We start from the raw sequence: 21,042 nt of genomic DNA, 5'->3' as shown, positions 1-21,042 counted from the left end.
CTGGTGAAAGATAATGGGACTCCATCCCGCTCAGCTTCAGTCACTATAAAAATGGTGATTGCTGATCATTTTCATCAGGTCCTTCCTGAGCTGAACAGTCAGTCCAACAAAGATGAATCTCAGTCCAACCTACAATTCTACTTGGTAATAGCCTTGGCATTGATCTCCTTCCTCTTTATATTGACTGTGATTATTGCAGTTGTCTCCAAATACAAAGAGTCCAAGTCTTCTACTCCATTTGGATCCCTGAGTACAAGTCTATATCCACCACTTGATCCCAGGTTCATTTCACAGTTCAACAGTGGAACATTACCTCTGCCATATTCATATGATGTTTGTGTAACTCTGGACCCAAGTGAGCAGGAATTTGCATTTCTTAAACCTCAACACAATGTTCCTGTGGATAGTCTAATAGATGCTGATGACTCCGGGATTGGAAATGAAAATGTAAAGCACTGTTCACCTGTGGAAGCACAGGTATGTATTTAAATCTACTTGTAATTGTACGTACATTACATTTGGACTTCTTTTATAATTTAAACAATAGAAGTTATGAACAACCTTTTTTATGTGATGTTAGGTATTATGGGGCCTCCGATTCTTTGGCAGCGGCGGGTCAGAAATTCTTTTTAGTCATGTTAAAATGAATTTAGACATAAAAAAATCATTGAAGAGAACACTCCAATATAAGGATATTGGTATAATACCCTAGTAGAGTTATTCCTGTATGTGCATAACAAAAAAAGACATATTTCTGTAATTTTGTGAATTAATCTAGTATTTGTCAGTGCTGCTGATTGGCTAAGAGATATCTGGCAATACCATCCATGATTCCACTGCCTCTTCGGCATCTGAAAACATATTACATTATCCACCATAGCCAACAAGCAGGACTGAAGTTATTGAGATAAGATGGAAAAGGGAAAAACGCTATACACATGTTTTAAAATGGATCATTTGTAGAGTTTACTGCATGTAATCCACTTTGTAGTGTAGTATAGAGGAGGAAATAGGTCCTTGTGATAGGGAAGGCTGGAGATGTTTACAGTGTTACTATATTGCACAAGGCATCCTTTTCATGTACTTGGTTTTGTAGATAATATATGCGGCAGCATTTTTGAAAGTTAAATTATTTTTAGCATTTATGTGTTTTATGATTCTATTGTCTTTATTGTTTTTAGTTTCTATAAATTTCAGGAAGGCCATATTTTTGGAGTCCAAATTTGTATTTTTCTGAAATGCGGGGTCATTATGGAGATTCCTTACTAGTAGATGTCAATTGAAGTCTGAATGTGCAACAAGCAAACTTGGTCATGGGCCACTTAGGAGTGTGAATACTAGAAATGTCAACTGCAAGAGGAGATAACAGTATGATAACTGTGCTGCACTGTCATGGTCCACCCCAGAGTATGTACACTCCCACAACTGGTCACCAGGAATATTGGGGTAGATTTATGAAACCTGTCTAAAGGAGAAACTTTTTTTTCTGATGCAATTATCTAAGTGCAGCTTTCAATTTTCAAAACCACATATGAAATCAAGGCTGAGCTGTGATGAGTTGCTATAGGCAGTTTCTCTTTTAGGCCTTAGTCAGACGGGCGTTTTTTTTGCGCGATTTGCGCATGCGCATGCATCCGGCGATTTTATAAAACCATTGCTTTGCAATGGTATCGGACACATGAGCGCTTTTTATGCGCTCGTCCGATTAATTATAGAACAGAAATCGCAGATCACACCTATCTGCGATCTGCGATTCCTGTTCTCTTCTCTATATGCGCTCAATGGGGCCGGCGGCAGCAGCGCCGACCCCATTGAGAACATATAGAAGACAAATCATTCTTCTCTTCCACAGCTGTAACAGCTGTGGCAGAGAAGAACGATGTTCGCCCATTGAATTCAATGGAGCCAGCAATACAGCCGGCTCCATTGAAAGCAATGGGCTGCCGGCGTGCGCGGGATGAATTGTCGGGAAGGGCTTAAATATATAAGCCCTTCCCTGCAATTCATCCAGAAAAGTGTTAAATAAAAAAAATATACATACTCACCTGCTCCCGGCAGCCGGAGTTCCGCGCGGCCGGCCTGCAGTGGGTGTGAAGGGGGTGTGAGTCAGACCTGCCCCCTGATTGACTCGGGGATTAAACGTTAAACTTTGAAGAACTCTTCAGCTGTAGAAAACTTCATATCATGGATATGTTTTCATATGGTATAAAATGAACTGCTCTTTTAACAGATATATCTTAAGGAAAACAACATATTTAGGTAAAGAATAGATCAGTGGTACGCTATGTTCCTTTTACAATTTTATAAACCAATATCAGATATCTGTTGTAAGGTTCTCATATATTGATTTTTGATTTGATACCTTGATATGATTTATTGGTTTGACTTGCTTTGTTTTAACTTGATTGTAGTTTTATCTTACTTTTGGAAATTGTAATGGAGATAGGGTTATGCAATTGGAAGCAAATTCCTCTAATATTGGAAATAATTAACATCTTTGGTTTTATTAAACTTTAGAATGTTCACTTTTTTAGAAAAATACATATGGAACTTGTCTATCAGGATATTAGAGGATCCTCTAGTGAACTGTGGTTCTGACACAGTAGTGGGTTTCTAAGGTTCAATAGAAGACAGCCATATTAAAAAATAACATTGGAGCCAATCACTTGCCGTTAGTAGTAGAGATGAGCGAGCGTTCTCGGTAAGGACAGACCTTACCAAGTACCTGCCTGCTCGCCCGCAAAGATTCGGGTGCCGGCGGGGGTGAGCGCTGTGATGCGGGAATGAGCAGGAGGGAGCGGGGGGAGAGAGAGATCTCCCTCCCATTCCCCCCCGCTCCCCACCCGCCGCCGGTACCCGAATCTTTGCGGGCGAGCAGGCAGGTACTTGGTAAGGACGATACTCGCTCGAATATCTGTCCTTACCAAGTATGCTTGCTCATCTCTAGTTAGTATATATTTATTTAGGGGCGATTCACAAATAATTTGTTAGACTTCATTGGTGATATTTTCTGCATGGCATTATAACAAGAACATTTAAGATGCTGTCATTTTAACTACTTCTTAAAGTGTTTTACAATATTTTACTATTATGAAAAGCAGATATAAAAAAATTACTGCTGATTAATTTTTGATAACTAACTTTAACTCACATAGAGTATGCAGGATTATGTATACGGTATGATTGGATGTTTGTTGCTAATTTCTGCTAAAGACTAGAGATGAGCGAACGTACTCGTTACGAGTACTTACGCACCCGAGTACCGCCATTTTTGAGTATTTCAGTACTCGCGCGCAAAGATTCGGGGGGCGCCGGGGGGCGGGGAGAGGCATGGCGGTGCGGGGGGTAGCAGCGGGGAACAGGGGGGAGCCCTCTCTCTCTCCCTCTCCCCCCACTCCCCACTGCTACCCCCCGTGCCGCCACGGCGCCCCCCGAATTTTTTCGCCCGAGTACGGAAGTACTCGGAATTCGCGGTATTCGGGCGAAAAAGGGGCGTGGCCGAGCACGTTCGCTCATCTCTACTAAAGACTAAATGAGTGAGTTTCAAAGTTGCAAAAACCATAAAGCAAGACAAAATGCAAGAGATTATATTCAAAAGACCTTTGCATGTGCTTGGCTAAATGATGTCAATAATAAACCCTATATCTTAAATTACCTTAAAGGAAAATTCAGTAAGATAAATATTCTTCAGTGTACAAGAAAAATACTGCATACGAATTATATAACATTTTTATTTTCTTTTTTAATACTAAACTTGTGTAAATGTTTTTCATACTCAAGTCACTTGTTTAAAGCAAGACTGTAACCAAAGTGGGTACAGAGGATGCAGTCATATCTGGGCCATCAAGCTGTAAGGACTCATGAGGTTTCATCCCCATATGAGGAGCCTGGTAATATAAATAAAGCATATTTGGGGGGCCCAGTTACAGAATTTAAACTATGGCCCAGCAGCTTGAAATCACACTCTACTCTGGAGTATGAAATGGAAAAGCTGCTTTTACACATGGTAAACAAATCCTAAGGGGCTTATTGACATAATATTTTAAAAGAGTGTATTTGTGGTATATGTTAGAGATAACTTTCTGACCATACTAAATAAAGTAGTCTGCTATAATTGCTATATAATTGCTATGTGCTGTTGTTATAAGTAATATAGGATAAGTAGTAAGATATAACTGAGTATTCATGTATGATTTAACGTGTAGTAGAGTAATATAATCATTTTCATAACTTATCTTACTCATGATGCTTACCATTGTAATTACATTTACCTGTGACTTGTTTTCTTTTTAATATAAAGCAGTTTCAATATACTACATTTCATTAGCGCAGGAGAACGATACTATGTATAAAATAGACAACTCAGGTTACCCTCTTAGCTGTATATTAGACTAATAGTCTTACCGAACTTCTAGTGTTGGGTTCTGTTCACACCATATCTGACCCTTTTGTCATACTGACACATCTGCAGGACTCCCAGTGTACTTCTAATGAAAAACTCCAACATATGGCAGTGTTTATCAATACAGCGGCATCAATATTTTTCTTTTCAGCAGTCCACTGCTTATAAATACGTTCTAGAGACTGTGCTTTCCTACAGACAAAAAAAGCATTATGTCAGTACATCCTGGTCCGATGAAGATCAAAAGGATACTTTGTCATGTTCATGGGGCCCTATGAATACATGTTAAGCTTTCTGGCATATCTGTCAAATATTTAACAAAATGTTAACGTAGCGTTAATTTGACAACTAAAGTAAAGATTATAATACTTTTTCTACATTGGTTTTAAGTCTAATACAGACTTTTAAAATTATTTTGTCTATAAAACAAACTCTATTCTCAGTACCCACATCTTGTACAAATAAATATAGTGACCGTTTAGAAGTATGTGGTATTAAAAATCCAAAGCTTCTACTATAAATACCATTTATTTATATGTATTATATATGTAAGGTATAAACATAGAATCTAAGTATTTGATGCTGCAGTTCCCCACATACGCCTCAGAGCGCCGCTGTTCACCAATAAGGAAAATATTCTGCAAATCCAGAATCTCCTCCATGATGCAGACAGTGTTCAACTGCAAGAAGAAATACACAGCATTTCACACTAGGATGTGCCGGGTATAGGACTCAGAAAGAGGAGGGAATATTTTCTGCTACTAACTCTACTGGATAACAAACAGATATAGGAATTTCCCCATTATATTTCTGATGAGAAGAAGGATGGCTGGATTACAACTGCAGGAAGGACAATCAATGCAAGGACTCAGATGGCAAGTAATATTCCCCTTCTTATTTTCCTGGCTGTGTCATTCAGTCTCTGGTCAGATTCACTATTCTATTAATGAAGAATTAAGAAAAGGTTCTATTGTTGGTGATTTAGCAAAGGATCTTGAACTAAATGTTAAGGATCTCTCCAGAAGGAAAATCCGTATTGTGTCTAAAATCTCTGAGAAATATTTCAGTATAAATGTGGATAATGGAAACCTATATATTGCTGATAGGATAGACAGGGAGACATTGTGTAGAGCTGCAGCTGATTGTGTCCTTACATTTGATGTTGTGGTGGAAAATCCTCTAAATGTCTTCAGTGTTAAGATTGATATTCAGGATATAAATGACAATCCTCCTACATTTATTATTGATACAATTAGAATAGAAATGAGTGAACTCACCTACCCAGGAAGAAAATTTCTTTTACAAAATGCAGAAGATTTGGATATTGGTATTAATTCTCTGATAAGCTATAAACTCAGTGCAAACCAGTATTTTGCTCTTGGAGAGAAGGTCAGCACTGATGGCAGTGTATTTCCAGAGCTTATACTAGAGAAGCCTCTAGACCGAGAGACACAGAACAAGCATGAGCTCATTCTAACAGCTTCTGATGGGGGAAATCCTGTACAGACAGGCACTGCATTAATTAATATTATTATCACAGATTTCAATGATAATGCTCCAGTATTTACCCAGGATGTATATAAAGTAAGTATTATGGAAAATATACCAGTGAATTCCACAATTCTGCAGGTCAGTGCAAGCGATGAAGATGAAGGCATCAATGCAAAAATCACTTACTCTATTAGAACCACGGCAAGTGATATTCTACAGAATTTTAATATCAATACTAAAAGTGGGGAAATTAAAACCAAAGGTCAATTAGATTATGAAGTGTCAAAGTTTTATGAAATTTCGGTGCAGGCTGAAGATGGAGGAAGTTTAGCTGCCAAAGCCAAAGTAATAATAGAAATCCTAGATATCAATGACAATGCTCCTGAGATATCCATAACCTCATCATCAGATATTATTCCTGAGGATTCTGCTCCTGGAACTGTGGTTGCTTTGATTCAAGTTCATGATCCTGACTCAGGAGAGAATGGTGAGGTTCAATGTAGAATAAAAGGCGATTTGCCATTTGAGCTAATATTGTCAACAGGAAGTTTTTATAAAATTGTTACAAAAAATAGCCTAGATAGAGAAAAAGCCTCATCATACAACATCACAATACAAGCATCTGATAAAGGTTTTCCTGAACTGACTACCCAAAAAGTTTTAAGACTGCAAATATCAGACATCAATGACAATGCACCAGTGTTTGAGAAGCTGCTGTATACCACCTTTATAGCAGAAAACAATTCACCAGGAGCTTCAATATTCAGTATTCAAGCAAAGGATTTGGACATTGAAGACAATGCAAAGATAACTTATTCTCTAATAACTAAAGGTAATGACCAAGATCCCCTGTCTTCCTATATCTCCATGAATCCAGTAACCGGGGTCATCTACACTCAATGGTCTTTTGATTATGAGAAGCATAAAGAATTTAATATCCAAATCATTGCCAGAGACAATGGATCTCCATCTATGAACAGCAGTACAACACTGAGAATTTGTATAGTAGATCAGAATGATAATTCACCAGTCATTCTGTACCCATCACCGGAGGTTGATACAACATTTGAGATGGTTCCTTGGTCCTCAGAACAAGGCTCCTTAGTATCTAAAGTGGTGGCAGTGGATGCTGACTCTGGACACAATGCCTGGTTGTCTTACTTTTTGCAGTCTTCAGAACCATCACTCTTCACCATTGACCAACACACAGGGGAGATCAGGACATCACGGGTATTTCAAGAAAAAGACGTAATGAAGCATGGAATTGTCGTTCTAGTAAAAGACAATGGGACTCCATCCCGCTCAGCTTCAGTCACTATAAACATGGTGATTGCTGATCATTTTCATCAGGCCCTTCCTGAGCTGAACAATCAGTCCAACAAAGAAGAATCTCAATCCAACCTACAATTCTACTTGGTAATAGCCTTGGCATTGATTTCCTTCCTCTTTATATTGACTGTGATTATTGCAGTTGTCTCCAAATATAAAGAATCCAAGTATTCTACTCCATTTGGATCCCTGAGTACAAGCCTATATCCTCCGGTTGATCCAAGATTTATTTCACAGTTCAACAGTGGAACATTACCTCTGCCATATTCATATGATGTTTGTGTAACTCTGGACCCAAGTGAGCAGGAATTTGCATTTCTTAAAGCTCAACACAATGTTCCTGTGGATAGTCTAATAGATGCTGATGACTCGGGGATTGGAAATGAAAATGTAAAGAACTGTTTAACTGTGGAAACTCAGGTATGTATTTAAATCTATTTACAACTCTACATACATTATATTTAGACTTCTTTTGGGGATTATTATGTAATTTCAATAATAGAAGTTATGAACAGCCTTTTTATGTGATTTTAGTTATTATGGGGCCTCCGGTTCTTTGGCAGTTGTGCGTCAGAAATTCTCTATGCTCATGGAAAAAGGACTTTAGACATTAAAAATTCCTTAAAGAGACCATCCTAATATAAGGATATTGGTGTGATGCCCTAGTAGAGTTATTCCTGAATTAACAGCAACTGCATTGTGCATTACAAAGGTGATGAAAAGGCATCTTTCTGTAATTTTGTCAATTAATCTGGTATTTGTCAGTGCTGCTGATTGGCCTAGAGGTATCTGGCAATACCATCCATGATTCAACTGCCTCTTCAGCATTTGAAACCATATCTCATTATCCACCATAGCCAATAAGCAGGACTGAGGTTATGGAGATAACATGGAACAGCCAAAAACGTTGTACACATGTTTTAAAATGGATCATTTGTAGAGTATACTGAATGTAATCTGCTTTGTAGTGTAGTATGGGGCAGGAAATAGGTCCTTTACAGTGTTACTATATTGCATGAGACATCCTTTTCATGTATTTGGTGTTGTAGATATATAAAGTAGTTTAACATACAGCAATGCTGTCATATATTTTACATATATGTAAAATATTTGTCAGCATCGTTGTATGTTAAATTACTTTTAGCATGTATGTGTTTTATAATTCTATTGTCTTTATTGTTTTTAGTCTCTGTAAACATTAGGAAGACCAGATTTATGGAGCCCAAATTTGTATTTACTGGAATGTGGGATTCCTTACAAGTAGACCTCAGTTGAAGTCTGAACATGGCCATGTGCAACAAGCAAGCTTGGTCATGAGCCACTTGGGAGTGTGCATAGTAAATACTAGAAATGTCAACTGCAACATGAGATAGCAGTATGATAACTGTGCAGCACTACCTTGGTCCACCCCAGAGTTTGTGCACTCCCACAACAGGTAACCAGGAATTTTGTGGCAGATCTATGAAGCCTGTCTAAAAGAGAAACTGTATTGTCTATTGCAAATAATCTAAGTGCAGCTTTCAATTTTCAAAACCACAAATGAAATCAAGGCTGAGCTGTGATTGGCTGCTATGGTCAGTTTCCTTTTTAGAGGTATTCCTAAATATGTCCCCTTGTGTTTATTATATGTACAGACAGGGTGGTCACAAAAACAGCTGAAGAGAAGGAAGTATAACCACAAGATTATTATCTCAGACTAATAGAAAGCCTGTTGCATGACAGCGACTGCAATATATATATAGTTATATATATATATATATATATATATATATATATATTCCTGCTCAGGAAAATTATTCGGCGGAATTCTGAATAATAGTTAGAATGTGAAGGCGTCAGCTCTTTTGAATACACTAAATACTCAGCGCAAGCTGAAAATATTTAAGATGCTGTCATTTTATCTACTTCTTAAAGTGTTTTACAATATTTTACTATTATCAAAGGAAGATATCAAATATGACTGCTGGTTAAGTTTGGATGCATTTGGTTAATGCATCAGCTAACGTTTAAGCATATACAGTATGCATAATTATGTATATGATATGATGGGATGATTGTTGCTAATTTCTGTTAAAGACTAAATGAATAAGTTTTAAAGTTGCAATAACCAAAAAGTAAAAATAAATGCAAGAGATTATATTCGAAATGACACTGCATGTGCTTTGCCAATGATGTCAATAATAAACCCTATATCTTAAATTACCTTAAAGGAAAATTCAGTAAGATAAGCCTTCTTCAGTGTACTAGAAAAATACTGCATATTTTCTTGTCATTTTTAATACCTGACTTGTGAAAATATTTTTCATACTCAAGTCACTTGTTTAAAGCCAGACTGTAACCAAAGTGGGTACAGAGGATGCAGTCATATCTGGGCCATTAAGCTGTAAGGACTCATGAGGTCTCTCATCCCCATATGAGGAGGCTGGTAATATAAATAAAGCATATTTGGGGGGCCCAGATACAGACTTTGAACTAGGGCCCAGCAGCTTCAAGTCACACCCTACGTTGGAGTATGAAATGGGAAAGCTGCTTTTATATGTAGTAAAGAAATCATTATTGACTCATTATTTTAAGAGAAGTAATTTGTGGTATATGTTAAAGATACCTTTCTGACCATACTAGTCTCCTACAATTGCTACATAGTTGCCATGTGCTGTTGTTATAAGTAATATGGGATGAATAGTAAGATATAACTGAGTATTCATGTATGATTTAATGTGTATTAAAGTAATATAATCATTTTCATAAATTACCTATAGTGCTTACCTTCGTAATTACATTTACCTGTGACTTGTTTGCTTTTCAATATAAAGTAGTTTCAGTATACTATATTTCATTAGCGCAGGAAAACAATACTATGTATTAAATAGAGAACTCAGGTTACCTTCTTAGCTGTATATTAGACTAATAGCCTTACCGAACTTCTAGTGTTAGGTTCTGTTCACAACATATCTGACCCTTTTGTCATACTGACACATCTGCAGGACTCCCAGTGTACTTCTAATGAAAAGCTCCAACATATGGCAGTGTTTATCAATACAGCGGCATCAATCTTTCACATCTGCCAATATTAAAACAAACATTATACTTTTTCGTTTCAGCAGTCCACTGCTTATAAATAAGTTCAACATACTGTGCTTTCCTACATACAACAAAAATATGTCAGTACATCCAGGTCCGATGAAGATCAAAAGGATACTTTGTAGAGATAAGCGAACGTACTCGGATAAGCACTACTCGTCCGAGTAAAGTGCTTTATCCGAGTACCTCTCTGCTCGTCCTGAAAGATTCGGGACGCGCTGCGGAGCGGGGAGCTGCAGGGGAGAGCGGGGAGGAACGGAGGGGAGATCTTTCTCTCCTTCTCTCCCGCCCGCTCTGCCCCGCTCCCCGCTGCGACTCACCTGTCAGCAGCGGAGCGCCCCGAATCTTTCAGGACGAGCACAGCGGTGCTCGGATAAAGCACATTACTCGGACGAGTAGTGCTTATCCGAGTACGTTCGCTCATCTCTAATACTTTGTCAGGTTCATGGGGCCTGTATACATGTAAAACTTTCTGGCATATCTGTCAAATGTTAAACAAAATGTTAACTTAGCGTTAATTTGACACCTAAAGCAGAGATTATAATACTATTTCTATATTGGTTTTAACTGTAATATAGAATTTTAAAATTATTTTGCCTATTAAGCATACTCTATTCTCAGTATCCACATCTTGAACAAATAAATATATAGGCCTTATAGAAATATGTGATACTAAAAATCCAAACCTTCCACTAAAAATGCCATTTAATTATAAATATTATATATGAAAGGTATAAACATAGAATCTAAGTATTTGATGCTGTAGTTCCCTATATACGCCTCAGAGCGCCGCTGTTCACCAATAAGGAAAATTTTCTGCAAATCCGGAATCTCCTCCATGATGCAGACAGTGTTCAACTGCAAGAAGAAATACACAGCATTTCACACTAGGATGTGCCGGGTATAGGACTGAGAAAGAAGAGGGAATATTTTCTGCTGTTAACACTACTGGATAACAAACAGATATAGGAATTTCACCATTATATTTCTAATGAGAAGAAGGATGGCTGGATTACAACTGCAGGAAGGACAATCAATGCAAGGACTCAGATGGCAAGTAATATTCCCCTTCTTATTTTCCTGGCTGTGTCATTCAGTCTCTGGTCAGATTCACTATTCTATTAATGAAGAATTAAGAAAAGGTTCTATTGTTGGCAATTTAGCAAAGGATTTGCAATTAGATGTTAAGGATCTCTCCAGAAGAAAATTCCGAATTGTGTCTAAAATCTCTGAGAGATATTTCAGTATAAATGTGGATAATGGAAACCTATATATTGCTGATAGGCTAGACAGGGAGACATTGTGTAGAGCTGCAGCTGATTGTGTCCTTACATTTGATGCTGTAATGGAAAATCCTCTAAATGTCTTCAGTGTTAAGATTGATATTCAGGATATAAATGACAATCCTCCTACATTTATTATTGACACAATTAGAATAGAAATGAGTGAACTCACATCACCAGGAAGAAGATTTGTTTTACATAGTGCAGAAGATCTGGATGTTGGTATTAATTCTCTGATTAGCTATAAACTCAGTGCAAACCAGTATTTTGCTCTTGGAGAGAAGGTCAGCACTGATGGCAGTGTATTTCCAGAGCTTATACTAGAGAAGCCTCTAGACCGAGAGACACAGAACAAGCATGAGCTCATTCTAACAGCTTCTGATGGTGGAAATCCTGTACAGACAGGCACTGCCTTAATTAATGTCAGAATCACTGATATCAATGATAATCCTCCGGTATTTGCACAGGATGTATATAAAGTAAGTATTAGGGAAACTATACCGGTGAATTCAACAATTCTGCAGGTCAGTGCGACTGATGAAGATGAAGGTGTCAATGCTCAAGTTACTTACTCATTTAGAACCACAGCAAGCCACATTCTTGATGCCTTTTCTATTAATCCTGAAAGTGGAGAGATTAAAACCAAAGGACAATTAGATTATGAAGTGTCAAAGTTTTATGAAATTTCAGTGCAAGCTGAAGATGGAGGCGGCCTCGCGGCCAAAGCCAAAGTATTAATCGAAATCCTAGATATCAATGACAATGCTCCTGAGATATCCATAACCTCATCATCAGATATTATTCCTGAGAATTCTGCTCCTGGAACTGTGGTGGCTTTGATTCAAGTTCATGATCCTGACTCAGGAGAGAATGGGGAGGTTCAATGTAGAATAAAAGGTGATTTACCATTTGAGTTAATATTATCAACAGGAAACTTTTATAAAATTGTTACAAAAAATAACCTAGATAGAGAAAAAGTCTCATCATACAACATCACAATACAAGCCTCAGACAAAGGTTTTCCTGAGCTGACTACACAAAAAGTTTTAAGACTGCGAATATCAGACATCAATGACAATGCACCAGTGTTTGAGAAGCTGCTGTATACCACATTTATAGCAGAAAATAATTCACCAGGAGCTTCAATATTCAGTATTCAAGCAATAGATATGGACAGTGAGGACAATGCAAAGATAATTTATTCTCTAATTAATAAAGGTAATGATGAAGATTCCCTGTCTTCCTACATCTCCATGAATCCAGTAACTGGGGTCATCTATGCTCAACGGTCATTTGATTATGAGAAGCATAAAGAATTTAATATCCAAATCAATGCCAGAGACAATGGATCTCCATCTCTGAACAGCAGTACAACATTAAGAATTTGTATAGTAGACCAGAATGATAATTCACCAGTCATTCTGTACCCATCACAAGAGGTTGATAGCGTATCATTCGAGATGGTTCCTTGGACCTCAGAACAAGGCTCTTTAGTATCTAAAGTGGTGGCAGTGGACGCTGACTCTGGACACAATGCCTGGTTGTCTTACTTTTTACAGTCTTCAGAACCATCATTCTTCACCATTGACCAACACACGGGGGAGATCAGGACATCACGAGTATTTCAAGAAAAAGACATCCTGAAACATGGAATTGTGGTTCTAGTAAAAGACAATGGGACTCCATCCCGCTCAGCTTCAGTCGCTATAAACATGGTGATTGCTGATCATTTTCATCAGGCCCTTCCTGAGCTGAACAGTCAGTCCAACAAAGAAGAATCTCAGTCCAACCTACAGTTCTACTTGGTAATAGCCTTGGCATTGATTTCCTTTCTCTTTATGTTGACTGTGATTATTGCAGTTGTCTCCAAATACAAAGAATCCAAATCTTCAACTCCATTTGGATCCCTGAGTACAAGTCTATATCCTCCGGTTGATCCCAGGTTTATTTCACAGTTCAACCCGGGAACATTACCTCTGCCATATTCATATGATGTTTGTGTAACTCTGGACCCAAGTGAGCAGGAATTTGCATTTCTTAAAGCTCAACACAATGTTCCTGTGGATAGTCTAATAGATGCTGATGACTCCGGGATTGGAAATGAAAATGTAAAGAATTGTTTCCCAGTGGAAACACAGGTATGTATTTAAATCCATTTATAACTATGTATACACTTCTTTTGGGGGTTTATTATGTAATTTTAACAATACAAGTTCTGAACAAACCTTTTTATGTGATTTTAGGTATTATGGGGCCACCAGTTCTTTGGCAGTTGTGGGTTAGAAATTCTCGAGTCATCGAAAAATGATGTTAGACATTAAAAAATCCTTAAGGAAAACAATCAAATATAAGGATATTGGTGTGATGACCTAGTAGAATTATTCCTGTGTGTGCAGCAACTTAAAGTGCATTACAAAAGGGCTGAAGAGAAGACATTTTTCTGGGATTTTAAGCATTCATCTGGTATTTGTCAGTGCTGCTGAATGGCTAAGAGTTATCCGGCAATACTATCTATGATTCCACTGCTCTTTGGCATTTGAAACCATATTACATTATCCACCATAGCCAATAAGCAGGACTGAGGTAATGGAGATAAGATGGAACAGGAAAAAACGTTGCAGACCTATTTTGCAGACCGAAAATGGATCATTTGTAGAGTTTACTGAATGTAATCTGCTTTTTTAGTGTAGTATAGAGGGGGAAATAGGTCCTTGTGATATAGAAGGCTGGATATGTTTACAGTGTTACTTAATTTCATGAGGCATCCTCTTATGTATTTAGTGTTGTAGCTAAAATATATGGCAGCATTGTTGAAAGTTAAATTATTTTTAGCATTTATGTATTACTCTATTGTCTTTATTGTTTTTAGTTTCTATAAACATTAGGAAGGCCAAATTTATGGAGTTCAAATTTGTATTTACTGGAATCTGGGGTTCTCAAGAGTCCTTACTAGTAGGCCTCAGTTGAAGTCTGAACTGGCCATGTGCACCAAGCAAGCTTGGTCATGAGCCACTTGGGAGTGTGTATAGAAAATACTAGAAATTTCAACTGCAAGATGAGATAACAGTATGATAACTGTACTGCAATGTCATCATCCACCCCAGAGTTTGTGCACTCCCACAACAGGTAACCAGGAATTTTGTGGCAGATCTATGAAACCTGTCTAAAAGAGAAACTGCTTTGTCTATTGCTAATAATCTAAGTGCAGCTTTCAATTTTCAAAACCACAAATGAAATCAAGGCTGAGTTGTGATTGGTTGCTGTAGGTGGTTTATCTCTTAGAGGTATGCCTTAATATGCCCCAACGTGTCTATATGTACAGACAGGTTTGTCACAAAGCTGAAGAAAAGAAAGTATAACCACCAGATCATTATCTCAGACTAGTAGAAAGCCCATCCCAGGCAACTGCAATAAATATATATATATTCATTCTCAGGAAAATTATTCGGCAGAATACTGAATAATAGTTAGAATGTGAAGGCATCAGCTGTTTTGAATACACTAAATAGTCAGCACAAACTGAGTCCCCTCTAGTGTTGCCCCATTAGCCTTCTTTTCTAGACACTGACAGAATTTTTCAAAAACCTCCACTGGGTTTTCTGTTATTCTTTGCACATCTAATTTAAATATTTTCCGGTAAACAATATTCCAATAAAGTTTGTTGTAGAGCAGTGTTTCTCAACTCCAGTCCTCTGAACCCCCAACAGGATATCCTACGGTAAGAAGTTCACCTTTGGCAATGTCTGAGGCACCGACAATAATTACATCTTCAGTCCAGTACTGAAGAAGTCCTGAAAACATGACCTGTTGGGGGTCCCGAGGACCGGAGTTGAGAAACACTTTTGTAGAGAGTGAGCCACAGAAAATTCACCAGCACCACACTCTTATGAAAGCTGTCTAAAATAAATTCTTTGTAGCACATATCAACCAATCACAGCACATTTTTCATTTTTGCCACATCAGTATAAGAAATGACAGAGGTGCTGGTTTTGGTTGCTACTTGGTAAAAGCCGTGGCATTGATTTCCTTACTCATGCTGTCAGTTTTTACAATTATCTCCAAGTGCAAAGAGTCAAAACCTTCTGCTTTATTTGAATCCGTGAATACAAGTCTATATCCACCAGTTGATTCCAGATTTATTTAACAATTCAACCCTGGAACCTTACCTCTGCCATATTCATATTCATATGATGTTTGTGTAACTCTGGACCCAAGTGAGCAGGAATTTTCTTTCCTTAAACCTCAACACAATGTTCCTGTGGATAGTCTAATAGATGCTGATGACTCCGGGATTGTAAATACAGCCGGCTCCATTGAAAGCAATGGGCTGCCGGCGTGCGTGGGATGAATTGTCGGGAAGGGCTTAAATATATAAGCCCTTCCCTGCAATTCATCCAGAAAAGTGTTAAATAAAAAAAATATACATACTCACCTGCTCCCGGCAGCCGGAGTTCCGCGCGGCCGGCCTGCAGTGGGTGTGAAGGGGGTGTGAGTCAGACCTGCCCCCTGATTGACTCGGGGATTAAACGTTAAACTTTGAAGACCTCTTCAGCTGTAGAAAACCTCATATCATGGATATGTTTTTATATGGTATAATATAAACTGCTCTTTTAACAGACATATCTTAAGGAAAACAACATATTTAGGTAAAGAATAGATCAGTGGTACGCTGTGTTCCTTTTACAATTTAGTAAACCAATATCAGATATCTGTTTTATATTTCTCAGATATCGTTTTTTAATTTCACACCTTGATATAATTTATTGGCTTGGCTTGCGTTTTTTCCTCCAGTGAAGCTGGACAAGATACAAGTTCAGGCAGGGAACAGCTGTAGACCCCCTTCACCCCCCACCCCCCGTCAAATTATGGGGTTCACATTTGATGGGAAACAAACTTATCAAAGGCAATATGGAGAAGAGTGGCTCTGCTGTAAATAAACAGGCTTTCAGGATGAATAATACTTTACTGGACAACGTGTTTCTGAGTCAGTCTGGTTCTTTTATCAGGCCACTGATAGACAACAATGACAAAGCAGATTTAAATTTCAAAAGTGGAAAAGCACCCATGTATGATGTCATAGGGATCACCACCAATCACCGGATCTCAGCAACGAAAGAAGCCAAGAGTGGCCAAAGGATTAAAATAATAAAACAATATAAAACAAAAATATTATAACTAAACATCCAACAGCACAGAATATCACTCAAACCAAAATTAAAACAAGTATACAAATGAAAAATAAACCATAGACCATTTCGTAAAGGAATTATTCATGGATTTTGGTGAGCATGTTCTGGTGTCTGCACATTGGGGACTAGTGGTGACTATACCCTTACATCATGTCTCCGTATTCTACTCTTATTGTTGCACATTAATTTAATATTTTATTATTTTTATAAACTCATATCATTATAATTTCATTCTGCTATGCTTCTGGGATTTGAGTGAACTGTGAGGCCTGGTGTGGAATGTAAATGAGTTTCAGGGTTAGTTCTAAGTCTGAATTTTTTCAAGGGTCTGAATTAATTTAGGCATGGGAAAAAAATATTTATACAATCTGAAATAATTTAGGAGTGCTAGATCTAAATTAATTAAGGGATCTAATCTGGAAACTGAATTCATGTGTGGGTCTAAACTGGGATTTTATGCCAGCCATGCTCGTATCCTGAATTTTCTACATATGTGGCTGCCGGTATGTATGCTACTGTATCATTGTTAAGGATGCTCTATTTATTTATTGAACCATGATTATTTATCAAACCATGTCTTTCTGTGAAAGTATAGCTCCTATTGTAGTTTGATGGTGATCAATTTTAACGCAATGTGTTTTTTTTTTACCATGACTCCTCTGACAAGTCTGCCTTCAAAATAATATTGACATTGATCTGGGTAATCCTGAGGGGGTTGGGTATTCAAACTTCTTTTCCATGGGTCCCTATCTTTCAAAAATCTATTACGTTAGTTGAAGTATAGATTTGCTTTTATATTACACCATAAACATTGGTGATCGATAGGAGCTGTATTCTCTTCTACCTTGACCTCAATCACCAGATCCCCATTTGTAAATAGTACATCTAGAATGTTATCTTCTCTGGATAGTAACCGAACAAGCTATTTTAGATATGCTCCATTGAGTGTGTCTATCAAATACCTGCTCTTCTATGTTGCTTATCTTTATTATATTTAGATTAGCATGTAGTACTGTTGAAAGCCTCATAAATATACATAAAGATAAGATAGAAAGTAATTGAAAAACATTCAAAATAACAATGATGTAAATTGTGTTTATTGTTATTAGTTGATTATCTTTATTATATTTAGATCAGCCTGTAGTATCATTGAAAGCCTCATAAATGTTCATTGCAAGACTTACATAAGCTTAGTGCTTCATTTACACATTGTATCAGCTTCTATTATTTTGATTAATGATCTAATTATTGGTATCATAGATTTAAAATTAACACTTTGGAATAACAAAACTATTTTAGACTATTTATTATAATCCTGTATGAATAAGCTTTTGCCTTGTGTGACATAACTGTCCTGGGTCAACTATCCATGTTAAACATTATTATGGCACTATGTCATATAGAAACATAGATTATTTTCTATGTGCCAAATATAATTTTTAGTCTTGTCAGAATTTTTAATTATTGCAAAATTCATAAATTTAAAAGAACCACATAATTCACAAAAAAAGTATGAATTTATATGAAATTTTTATGCCACATATGTTAGGTATAAACATAGAATCTAAGTATTTGATGCTGCAGTTCCCCACATACGCCTCAGAGCGCCGCTGTTCACCAATAAGGAAAATATTCTGCAAATCCAGAATCTCCTCCATGATGCAGACAGTGTTCAACTGCAAGAAGAAATACACAGCATTTCACACTAGGATGTGCCGGACATAGGACTCAGAAGGAAGAGGGATTATTTTTTGATGCAAATTGTACTTCATTACATTTATATAAAGGAATTTCACCATTATATTTCTGATGAGAAGAAGGATGGCTGGATTACAACTGCAGGAAGGACAATCAATGCAAGGACTCAGATGGCAAGTAATATTCCCCTTCTTATTATCCTGGCTGTGTCATTCAGTCTCTGGTCAGATTCACTATTCTATTAATGAAGAATTAGGAAAAGGTTCTATTGTTGGAAACTTAGCAAAGGATCTTCAGTTAGATGTTAAAGAGATCTTCAGTAGGAAATTGCACATTGCATCTGATGTATCTGAGAAATATTTTAGCATAAATCTGGATAATGGAAACCTATATATTGCTGATAGGATAGACAGGGAGACATTGTGTAGAGCTGCAGCTGATTGTGTCCTTACATTTGATGCTGTGGTGGAAAATCCTCTAAATGTCTTCAGTGTTAAGATTGATATTCAGGATATAAATGACAATCCTCCTACATTTATTCTTCACACAATTAGAATAGAAATGGGTGAAACATCCTCCCCAGGAAGAAGGTTTCTTCTACAAAATGCTGAAGATTTGGATGTTGGTATTAATTCTCTGATAAGCTATAAACTCAGTGCAAACCAGTATTTTGCTCTTGGAGAGAAGGTCAGCACTGATGGCAGTGTATTTCCAGAGCTTATACTAGAGAAGCCTCTAGACCGAGAGACACAGAACAAGCATGAGCTCATTCTAACAGCTTCTGATGGGGGGAATCCTGTACAGACAGGCACTGCATTAATTAATATTATTGTCACTGACTTTAATGACAATGTCCCAGTATTTACCCAGGATGTATATAAAGTAAGTGTTCGGGAAAATATACCAGTGAATTCAACAATTCTGCAGGTCAGTGCAAGTGATGAAGATGAAGGTGTGAATGCTCAAGTTACTTACTCATTTAGTACCACAGTAAGCCACATTCTTGATGCATTTTTTATTAATCCTAAAAGTGGAGAAATTAAATCAAAGGGATGTTTGGATTATGAAGTAACGCAATTATATGAAATTGTGGTCCAGGCAGAAGATGGAGGAGGCCTAGCAGTCAAAACCAAGGTATTAATACACATAATAGATGAAAATGATAATGCTCCTGAGATAAGTGTAATGTCACTATCAACTACAATTTCTGAGGATTCCACTCCTGGTACCATGGTAGCACTTATTAAAGTTCAAGATCGTGACGCGGGAGAAAATGGTGAGGTTCAATGTATAATAAAAGGTGATTTGCCATTTGAACTAATATCATCAACAGGAAATTTTTATAAAATTGTTACAAAGAGGAGTCTAGATAGAGAACAGGTATCATTATACAACATCACAATAGAAGCATCAGACAAAGGTGTTCCACATTTGGCATCTATAAAACTTATTAGACTTGATATATCAGATGTCAATGACAATGCCCCAGTCTTTGAGAAATTGCTTTACACGTCATTTATAACAGAAAATAACTTACCAGGAGCTTCAATATTTAACATTCACGCAAAAGATATGGACAGTGAAGACAATGCAAAGATAACTTATGTAATAATGACTAGAGATAAAGAAGAAGATCCCCTGTCTTCCTACATCTCCATGAATCCAGTAACTGGGGTCATCTATGCTCAACAATCATTTGATTATGAAAAGCATAAAGAATTTAACATCTACATCATTGCCAGAGACAATGGATCTCCATCTCTGAACAGCAGTGCAACACTGAGAATTTCTATAATAGATCAGAATGATAATTCACCTGTCATTCTGTACCCATCACCAGAGGTTGGTAGCTCAACATTTGAGATGGTTCCTTGGATCTCTGAGCAAGGCTCCTTAGTATCCAAAGTGGTGGCAGTGGACGCTGACTCTGGACACAATGCTTGGTTGTCTTACTTTTTACAATCTTCAGAACCATCACTCTTCACCATTGACCAGCACACAGGGGAGATCAGGACATCACGGGTATTTCAAGAAAAAGACATCATGAAACATGGAATTGTGGTTCTAGTGAAAGACAATGGGATTCCATCCCGCTCAGCTTCAGTCATTATAAACATGGTGATTGCTGATCATTTTCATCAGGTCCTTCCGGAACTGGGAAATCAGTCCAACAAAGAAGAAACTCACTCCAACTTACAATTTTATCTGATAATAGCCTTGGGATTGATTTCCTTTCTTTTCATGTTGACTGTAATTGTTACAGTTGTCTCCAAATATAAAGAGTCAAAATCTTCTACTCCATTTGGATCCCTGAGTACAAGTCTATATCCACCGGTTGATCCCAGATTTATTTCACAGTTCAACAGTGGAACATTACCTCTGCCATATTCATATGATGTTTGTGTAACTCTGGACCCAAGTGAGCAGGAATTTGCATTTCTTAAAGCTCAACACAATGTTCCTGTGGATAGTCTAATAGATGCTGATGACTCCGGGATTGGAAGCGAAAGAACAGAGGTTTGTATTTCATTATATATTTATTGCAATATTGACTTTTTGTGTTATAGTG

General features: G+C 37.3%; 1 protein-coding gene across 8 annotated transcripts in view; it reads left to right on the top strand.

The window, feature by feature from the left end:
• Positions 1–21,042, top strand: part of LOC136611242 (protocadherin gamma-A4-like) — a 292,538-nt gene that overhangs the window by 97,566 nt on the left and 173,930 nt on the right. For 2 of the 8 annotated variants that reach the window (XM_066590665.1, XM_066590664.1), the window contains exon 1: positions 37–477. The exons of 3 other annotated variants lie outside the window; for them this stretch is intronic. In XM_066590665.1, coding sequence (XP_066446762.1) covers positions 52–477 — 426 coding nt within the window. In that variant the 5' untranslated portion in view covers positions 37–51. Of the gene's footprint in view, positions 1–36; positions 478–11,302; positions 13,725–19,683; positions 20,991–21,042 lie in introns of those variants that run through there. 3 more of the 8 variants (XM_066590661.1, XM_066590659.1, XM_066590639.1) reach the window with 2 other exon arrangements.

Source organism: Eleutherodactylus coqui, chromosome 2, assembly GCF_035609145.1.
Source record: "Eleutherodactylus coqui strain aEleCoq1 chromosome 2, aEleCoq1.hap1, whole genome shotgun sequence".
NCBI lineage: Eukaryota > Metazoa > Chordata > Amphibia > Anura > Eleutherodactylidae > Eleutherodactylus > Eleutherodactylus coqui.
Note: the sequence above shows the minus strand (reverse complement) of the source record. Positions and strands in the feature narration are given on the sequence as shown.